Source organism: Aquila chrysaetos, chromosome 2 (genome assembly GCF_900496995.4).
Source record: "Aquila chrysaetos chrysaetos chromosome 2, bAquChr1.4, whole genome shotgun sequence".
NCBI classification, from domain to species: Eukaryota; Metazoa; Chordata; class Aves; order Accipitriformes; family Accipitridae; genus Aquila; species Aquila chrysaetos.
This window is the reverse complement of record NC_044005.1, coordinates 51,214,605-51,224,009: the sequence shown is the minus strand read 5'-3', so window position 1 is coordinate 51,224,009 and position 9,405 is coordinate 51,214,605. Positions and strand designations below refer to the sequence as shown.

Below are 9,405 nucleotides of genomic sequence, written 5' to 3'. Positions count from 1 at the left end.
TCCCGGCAGCCCACACCCCCCGCGCATGCGCACGCCGCCTCCGCCTTCCCGCCCACGCCCCCCGCGCATGCGCACAGGCGGCGCGGCGGTCTCTGGGTGCGCGGCGGAGCCATCGGCGGCCGGAGAGGGAAGGCCTCAGCCATGTCGGGGTCGGCGGGATCCGGCGGGACGGCCGGCTCGGCGCGGAAGCGGCTGATGAAGGAGGAGGACATGACGAAGGTGGAGTTCGAGACGAGCGAGGAGGTGGACGTGACGCCCACCTTCGACACCATGGGGCTGCGGGAGGACCTGCTGCGCGGCATCTACGCCTACGGTGGGCGGCAGGGCGGCGGCGAGGGGGAGAGGAGAGGGGAGGGGAGACGGGACGGGGACCGGGACGGGGACGAGTCGGTGGCGGTGCCCGGATGTGCGGCGGCGCGCCTGCGCGGTTCCGGGGCTGCCCCGCCGCCCCTGACGGGAACAACGGTAACGGTAACGATACCGGCCGCCTCCGCAGGTTTCGAGAAGCCCTCGGCCATCCAGCAGCGAGCCATCAAGCAGATCATCAAGGGGAGAGACGTGATCGCCCAGTAAGTGGGGCTGCCCGGCCGGGGGCGAGGGCCCGGCCTGCCCGCGGGGGGGGGGCTGTGTCCTGAGAGCGTTGCGGGCCCCGGAGGAGGCGGGGGTGTCGGTCACGCTCGCCGCCTTGGAGCTGGAAGGGAGCTCCGTCACCCGTGGTCATGGGCCGCTGCGTGGCAGGGTCAGGGAAGTCGCATCACGGGGTGAAATGGGCTAACTTGCACACAGACTGTGATCCTAGCAGTTGTTAATGTCAACTTTTATTAGGCTTAGGTATGTCAGTGTAATAAAGATTCAGCCAAGATATTGTCTGTGAACAGGGCTCTGAGGCTCTTGGGAATGTTTTCCAGCAAAGCTAGAGACAACTGCAGTCTCAATCAAGGGAAAAAGTAAGCAGATGAAAATTTGTTACATCTCTAAAGATTATCTACCATTTACCTTAAAAGAAAAAAAAATTATCTGTGACAAATTGCAGGAAGTTAAAATGTTGATCTGATAAGGAGTAAACGTGCCAGAGCTGGAGACCCTGCAAAGGAGTGCTCTATCCCTGATATTGCAGTTCTCAAAGCTGCCTGTCTGCAGATCACGCTGTGATTGTGACAAAACTTTGTCAGATACACTGTTGGCAATATTGACTCCTTTGCAATGAAGGAGTGACAAAGAGCAGAGAGATGGAATATGTCGAAATTGCCTATACTGTTTGTCCAGACATCCAGAGTGTTCACCAAACATCTGTTTCTCAGGTCACAGTCAGGAACAGGGAAGACAGCAACATTCTCCATCTCTGTTCTGCAGTGCCTGGATATACAGGTAATTTCATAGCATATGCTAAAAATGATTTTTAACTAAATTGGTAGAGTCTTGAATAAGCGAAGCTTTACATTGAAATCTTTTAATTACGGGCAGTGAACCTCAGACAGATTTCTGGCTGAAGATTTCACCAGACTCTACTCTCTAACAATTTAACTGTTAAACCCACCCTGGCAAAATAAGTTCAGATAAAGTCTTGTAATTATAAACTGGGCTTTAACAGCTGCCCTTTTTCACATATTAGAGGGCTAAATTAATCTCTTGGCAGGCAGAATTTTCGTCAAACGGCCCTAACGGCACGAGCAACCTGTCTGAACGGCTGGCACGCATTGCACAGAATCAAACCTAGATTTTTGACTGACAACTGACCCTTGCAAACACTAGGTTTTAGCACAAAATTCTATGATTAATCCTTCCACTGTGACATTTCAGAGTACTGTTGCTTGTATATCTGCCCTGTGATTAACTGCCATGTGACCACCTGTTTTATTCAGGTTCGTGAGACCCAGGCATTGATCTTGGCACCAACTCGGGAGCTGGCTGTACAGATTCAGAAGGTAGGAGCATTTAAACCACTGTCTGTAAAGCACTCACAAGGCCTGGGGCTGATTCTCAGGTATTCCTCAGCAGAGCTTAAAGCACAGCTTCTGCTTTTTCTTTCTGTTTCTGAAAGGAATAAGAAATTCTGATAAAGGGCTGTTTTGCTTATCTGCACTGTATCTGTTCTTGCTTACATGACCAGGTTGGTTAGCAGTCTAAGGTTTTACAGAGTCCTAAGTGAATTTTTAAGGACAGCACTTTTAAAGCAGTTGTGATCCCTGGGGAACTGAGTTTCCAGTGTTTGCAAGCCTGCTGTTGAGGAGGTTTTGGTAACAGACATAAAAAAATCCCTCTTAACATCTGTTTAAAAAAAAAAAAAACACACCATATGGATCTGCAGACCTGCATCTCTTCACAAATACAAACTTCGTGAGAGCTCAGTTAATTAAGCCATTCCTTTGTACCAACACAGGGTCTTCTTGCTCTGGGAGACTACATGAATGTCCAGTGTCACGCCTGCATCGGAGGGACCAACGTGGGCGAAGATATCCGAAAACTGGATTATGGGCAGCATGTTGTTGCTGGCACTCCAGGCCGTGTGTTTGGTAAGGAGATGTGGGGGGCTACATCACCTCCAGCTTCGGACCTGAGTTGAGCCACGGGAAGCTCTTGCAACTTTTGTGCGCTTAGATTTGAAATAGCATGAAAATTATGTTTATCATGACACCATTAATGTAACATTAATGTAAAGTATAACAAGGTAACAACTTACTGTAGTAATATTTGGAAAAGACTAGAGAGAAATCAGTGGAGATAGTATTTGGATTTTCTCTGTTTATATTTTGCTTTTCATTGTTGGAAGTGTTTCTTTATATGGTGGCATGGGAACAAAGAGTATTTTTTTTAAGGAGAAAATGTTACAATCCCAGGAAGAATCTTGGAGGAGGTGGGTCTACTTGAATGTCAAAGTTAGGTTCACATTTTCTGTGTACTGGCCCTCGCTCTGTCTTTGTTAAATCAGGTGTCCTTGCAGCTGGTACTTTCTAGTTTCATGGCATGAAGATTTTTTTATTTACTGTTCATGGCAGTTACCACAGTGATAGTGTTAGCCTTCAAGCTCACATCTTCTGGATCTCTGAGAAACAGGCAGCACTTTTACACAAGCACCTGTCAGTGGGAGAACATAGAGCTACTCCCCACAAGCAAAAAAAAAAAGCGAGCTGCTGCCAAGCTGGGATGGCTTTGACCAGCACACTAATAGCAAATACTTTTCTATCACAGTATTAAGGGATTACACAAAGCCGAGTGTTCTTTCAAACAGGATGTAGATTTGCCCAGTCTGTTGACGAAAAGTTGATGTAGCATTTTGCGTTTCTCACATCCAGCTGCAGTTACTGTGGGAGACTGGGTCACCTGTCCTGTGCAGTTAGCAAATAGCACCCCACAGCTCAGACTCTCAGAGCTTCCCTGCAGCCAGCGCTCCCTTAGCTGGGCTGCAGAGATGTCCCCCTAGGTTGCAGTTTGCAGTGGACACGCTGTGGCCCTTGGATGTGCCTTCCGTCACCAAACACCAGTCTCTGTTGGCAACAGGGGAATTGCCTGTCCCTCCTCCACCGAAATGCCCTGACAGCGGCTGGGAGCAGTGTAGGCTCACTTGCTTTCAGAGCCTTTTCATCTTACAAAGTGAAATCTTACAGATATGATTCGTCGTCGAAGTTTAAGGACTCGTGCCATCAAAATGCTGGTTTTGGATGAAGCAGATGAAATGCTCAATAAAGGTAAAATATTTGTCTCCCTTTTACTTCCTTTTTCCTCACTTCTTTGAGATTTCAGGGTGTCCAAGCTGGCAGTCCTGCTTCTAAAAACAATTGGTTTTTGCCAAAGTTAGATGATATAGTCATGTTATAGACTGTAACAGGTTAAGCTGCTTAACATGCCTTGTCTGATTTAGTTGTAGCATCCTTTTCAATAGTTATAAATTCTTGAGCACTGCTTTTCATACTTTACTGTGTACCATGGCCACATTGTAGTGGGTTTGGGAAAATGAGGAAGAGATGAGCTATGTGTGACACTGAGTTAGATTCACTCGTTAATGTTCATGTCATAGCGTAGGCCAAATACTGGATTTCAGATCAAACTGTGAAAGAGCAGGATATTTGAGAGAAAAATGTGCTAACTGTTCTGTGCTACTTGATTTGCTTTTCAGGTTTTAAGGAGCAGATTTATGATGTGTACAGATACTTGCCTCCAGCTACACAGGTGGTTCTGATCAGCGCCACTTTGCCTCATGAAATCCTGGAGATGACCAACAAATTCATGACAGACCCCATTCGCATCTTGGTGAAACGGTGAGTGAGTTTCCTTGGAAATAACAGGAGCTCTTTGAGTTGGTCCAGCCCTGGGCAGTTCACGGTATTAACCAACTTAAACACGCAGAGTCTCTCTCACGTTCCTTCTCTCCATTGCAGTTTGCCTAGGTGTTTGCAGACATCCTCGTGTCCTGTTTTCTAGCAGAGGCCGACTCGTCTCTCTGACTTTTTCGTTGTCCAGTTCTGTTCACTGCTGCTCAGCCTGACTGCCCCCCCGCCCCCTCATACTCCCTACGTATAGCAGTCTCTTCTGGAAATCCATCTCTCACACCTACCCAATTCCTGTGCTCCTCCAGAGGATTTTTGTAGGTCTCCTCCATTAATTTGCTGTTAGATAGCAAGCCAGAAAAGCCTTTAGCTGACTGACACTGAAGGCCTTTGGAGGTGCAGCTTATGTCTGGTGATGTCACAGGTCCTCATGCACTGCAACTCAGCAGGAGTCAGGAGGAGTAAGTGTAGACAGCCTGACGGGAGGAGCCTCCCTCTTGCCTGATTTCTTACACTGCCCCATTTTCCTTTCTTGAGTCTCTCTTGTCAAGAAGCTTGAATGTAAAAACGATGAGAACAGAAACATTTCCCTTTGAAGCTGGCTACCCAGTGCAGAGGGGGTGCCCCAGTTCTAGTCTCTGTTGCATGGGTCATGTTCAAGGCCCTTCCTAGAGCAGACTTCTCTGGGGACTTTCTAGAACAACTTGGACTTGCACATAGATCCAGCAACCCACAGCACACAGGGCAGAGGCCTGATCTCCGCTGAAGCACACCCAGCCCTTCTAACTGCATTGTATACATTCACCTGCTTGTAGTGTGGTATCGCTGTTGTTCTTCCCTACAGTGATGAGCTGACCCTTGAAGGAATCAAGCAGTTTTTCGTGGCTGTGGAGAGGGAAGAATGGAAGTTTGACACCTTGTGCGATCTCTATGACACGCTCACAATCACCCAGGCTGTCATCTTCTGTAACACCAAGAGAAAGGTACAGCAGCCATCAGATGGGCATGGTACTTTCTGAGGGTGGCTCAGAGGAGAATGCTGGGACAAATCCAGTTAAAAGGTCTGGTTGTTTCCCCGTTTGGGAATAGTTTAGTAAGAACAGAGGTTAAACGTTTGTCTTTGGGATGTGCCTAGCTTAAACAACTGGTTATAGGCAGACCCGATAGACTTGGCAGGAATTGCCTTTTTAGAGAAGTAGAGCTGATTAGGTAAGAATGTGCTTCTTACTCTAATTGCTTATAATCCCTGAAACAAAACCACATGTTCTGAATAAATGCCCTTAACTCCTTTCCTTTCAGGGCTCTTGGAGCCCTGTGTCATACAGCCGATGCCTTGTAAGGATTATTTACTTCCTTTAGCTCCAAAATGCTTGTTAAAGTGTCTCTCAGTCCTTACCAGCATGTGCCTCTGCAAACATTTTCTAAGCACAACTAGTGCATTTGGCTGTCCTGAGCAAAGAGCTAACCCAGGCTGCTTGGCTGTATGCACAGGTAGACTGGCTCACAGAGAAGATGAGAGAAGCCAACTTCACAGTTTCATCCATGCATGGGGACATGCCGCAAAAGGAGAGGGAGTCCATCATGAAAGAGTTCAGATCTGGCGCGAGGTAAGTGCCTTAAATGGTGTTGCTTACAGCATTGCTACCTCAGGGCAGGATTTCTTCTAGCGTCTGAAGGGAACAGGCCTCAGAAACCCCCATACCTCTCCTCTCTGAAGGCCTTGTTAGGCTCAAATTAGGAAGAGCTCCGATTGCCATCTATCCCCCTGCGGTGTCACAGGGTTTGCAAGGAGGGATGCTCATACTTCTAGGCATAGTAGTAGACTGTTTTATTTTGCTGAAGAGGTTGGGAGTTGATGCATTTAAAGTAAGTAAAGAAAAATATTTGGGCTCTGTCCTCTGTATTTTAAACTCTTAGAAGCATCATATTTTTTCTGAAAGATGAAAGCTGTCTTAGTACTACCTGTCTTCACTGAAGTTTGGTGATGCTGCATGGGACAGCAGCAAAAGTGTGGATGCTGCAGTGTGCTGGGGGCAGGGAGGAGCACAGAATAGCAGGGGATGCCCTGTGCTGGGGACTACAACTTCTCAGCTCTCACACCCACCTCAGCCAGGTGGAATAGCTGTAACCATCCCCTTCTTTTTGCAGCCGAGTCCTTATTTCAACAGATGTTTGGGCTAGAGGTCTGGATGTGCCTCAGGTGTCCCTGATCATTAACTACGACTTACCCAACAACAGAGAACTCTACATACACAGGTAAGATCGGCCTTTGCATGGGGGGGTGTGGCTGGATTACCCTTCCCCAAGGTGGCTCCATTCTCTCCTTCCTTCTGCCTCCACAGAATTGGCCGGTCAGGCAGATACGGCCGAAAAGGTGTAGCAATCAACTTTGTGAAGAATGACGACATCCGCATCCTGCGAGACATCGAGCAGTACTACTCCACCCAGATAGACGAGATGCCCATGAACGGTGAGTGCAGGCCAGCCCCAGTGAGGCTGCTGCCGTCCTCCAGTTGGGAACTGGTGTGCTGCACCTGAAAGAGAAATGCCAGATGTTTTGTTTTGCCACGTGCCTCATTCCCAAGGCTGACCTATCTTTGCTTCCCCTGGGGAAGAACCTGGGAGCAGCAGTAGGTGCGCTGTACTGCGGGGCTGTGGCTCTTAGCACGGTCAGTGCATACTTACCTTCTCTCATTTTCTCTCTTTTCAGTTGCTGATCTTATCTGAAGGTCTGTGTTTACCAGAGAGTTGTACTCGTACTGTTTGGTAGCCTCCATAATTCTGTTTTGGACCCACATCCTTTTATCATATTGCTGGTCATATGTTCTTGAGTTGAGCTGCACTTGGGAACTTGTGTAAATAATGTCTTTTCTCCCACCCATGTTTTTCAATAAAAAAAAAAGGAAGTTTTACCATAACCTGTGCTTAATTACTTTAACCTAAGATAGTAACAGGCAGGAAGTTTTGAGATACTGCCATACTTGTCTAGCACAACCAAAAAAAAAAAACATTGGACACTCAGCATATCTAGGTTCATAAAATACAGGGCTTCCTGTTCTCCACCCTTCCATTATCGCTGTGCCATGCTACCTGATGTACTTTTTAGTTCCCTTAACTTGACTCTAAGGATCAGCCATCTACAGGAAAAATCTGTGGCCTGGCCCTAGCCTGCTCTAAGAAAATTGAGTTACAAGATAGCCAGAAAAGAAATTTCCTGTTGTTTATGCCTTTCTGGAGCCAGAAATCACATCACTCATTGCTCCGGATGAGTATTTCCCCTCCCAGGGACTTGAGCAGGCACTTGGAAGGGTGAGTGCCTCTGTATTTCTCCAGCTGGCATCAAGTTATTCTCATCAGCATTTCCTGCAGTAACAGAAAGAGCAAGTATCTTATTGCCTTCGCCCCTTTCTGATGCTGTAGCTTGTTACATCTTCCCAGTCATCTCCCTTCATCTGTCTCCCCACAGCACTATGCTGTACTTTGCCAGCTGTAGCACCTTCCCTGTAGCTTTCCTACTGAGCTCTGCTGTATCCTTATTGAGGCACGAGTTGGTCAGAGCTATGCTGCTGGTGGGGGGTAAGAAAGCATGTTTTACTGTACACTTTTTCTGTTAAATTGGTTTCTGCTTGCTCAGGGAAGATGGGGGAAGCAAGGCCTTAGGATGGCACCAGTTTGCACAGAACTGGAACAGCTCTTGGAGCTCCTTTCCTGAGTCAGTCATGGAATAGCCCTGGGTAGAGTAAGTGAGTGTCTTATCTCCTTTATGCCCCCATGTATTGCACTAGTGAAGTTTTTCTGTTCCCTTGTACCTGCTCCGTGCACGATCCCGATGTTCTTAACAGTACATAGGCAAGAGTTGAGAAATGCTAACCTCATTTACTAAGGATGCTAATTGTAAGGGGTTGCCCAATAGAGATGAGGCTGCTACCACTTCATGCCCCCACATGCAGCCAGCAGCAAGGCTGAACCAGCCTCCCCAGGGGGCACACGCCACCTGTACAGGTCAAATGGCACCACTGCCCTCGTCCTGTCCCCCTCCAGCTGATCAGGATGAAGGTCTGTTAGCAGGAAATAAACACGCACCCACAAGCTGTGGCTCCCTCCGGTAACTGGGCAAGGAGGCTCAGTTCATCCAGTAGCTGGCCTCTGGAGCACCAGTCTGCTCCAGTAGCAGGCACATGGACATGGCCTACAGCCCACTCCAGTTGCCGGTTCAGCCTACCCTCACCCACGCCCACTGTGGGTGCCCTTGGTAACTGGCCTTCAGCCACAACTGGCCCTTGGAGGCTCTTCCGCGTCTGGTTGCTTCCCACAGAGGGAGGCACACATGTGCACAGACGCACACCCCACCAAACCGGTCTCGGTTGAGCCCCAGACCCTCCAGAGTTAGCCTGGACCTCCTGGTCCCTCCAGTTGCCTCCTGCAGAAACAGACATACCCAGCCCAGACTTGGGGCTGCTTCAACACCCAGCTTGCAGGCCAAGTCTGGCTTGATACTCATACACTGAGACTCACTCACAGCTGCTGGCACTTGCTTTCCACTCGCTCCAGTCTGCTGGCGCTCCGAACAAACAGCCCATGACCCAGGGTCCCATGCCAGCTGCTGGTGCTTGGCCACACCTGCACATAGAATGGAGTCCCTCCTGCTCCCAGGAAGGGGCTGAGAAAGGGAGTTAATGGAGAAAACGGCCCAGACAAGAACACTCACCAGCAACCTGTTGCCACATGACCAGCCCCTTTTAACCCCCTAATCATTTGTTTCCTACACTAGCTCCTCCCAAAAATCACCTTGGCCCCTCCCTTTTCCCACCTTTGATCCCTCCCTCCCACAAAGTTGGAGGGTTTTTCCATTAATTCTGCACCTTCTTGGCACAGCATTCAGGAACTCTCCCCCCACACACCCTGTTTCAGTCCTCTACTAGAAGGACAGAGCCTGGATAAAGCCTTTCAGCTTCACTGTCCCCATCCTGGACAGAGTTCCGCTCTCACCGTCACTGCAGGGCATGGCACAGCCTCAGATCCAACTCGTACCTTCCCGGAGAACACAAGAAGCAAAGGCAAGCATGGCCCTCTTAAGACCCCTACATGACTCTAGTCATTTGACTAACAAAGAAAAGAGATTCACCACCAAAGCATTAGA

At 48.7% G+C, this 9,405-nt stretch overlaps 1 protein-coding gene across 1 annotated transcript; it reads left to right on the top strand.

Annotated features, from left to right (window-relative positions):
• Positions 1-57: 57 nt before the first annotated feature.
• EIF4A3 (eukaryotic translation initiation factor 4A3) lies at positions 58-7,183 on the top strand. The gene is made up of 12 exons (XM_030032734.2): positions 58-313; positions 497-569; positions 1,302-1,368; positions 1,863-1,925; positions 2,381-2,513; positions 3,606-3,686; positions 4,115-4,256; positions 5,110-5,248; positions 5,757-5,872; positions 6,414-6,521; positions 6,608-6,735; positions 6,976-7,183. Exons 1-12 carry the CDS (start codon positions 142-144, stop codon positions 6,990-6,992), a joined length of 1,239 nt encoding a protein of 412 aa, XP_029888594.1. The 5' UTR covers positions 58-141; the 3' UTR covers positions 6,993-7,183.
• Positions 7,184-9,405: the final 2,222 nt, after the last annotated feature.

Excerpts from the sequence above, each read along its gene's own strand:
- EIF4A3 (XM_030032734.2), top strand. The coding sequence starts at position 142 with ATGTCGGGGTCGGCGGGATCCGGCGGGACGGCCGGCTCGGCGCGGAAG. Across the intron at positions 314-496 it reads GCGCGGCATCTACGCCTACG|GTTTCGAGAAGCCCTCGGCC; the intron begins GTGGGCGGCAGG and ends CCGCCTCCGCAG. Across the intron at positions 3,687-4,114 it reads AGATGAAATGCTCAATAAAG|GTTTTAAGGAGCAGATTTAT; the intron begins GTAAAATATTTG and ends TTTGCTTTTCAG.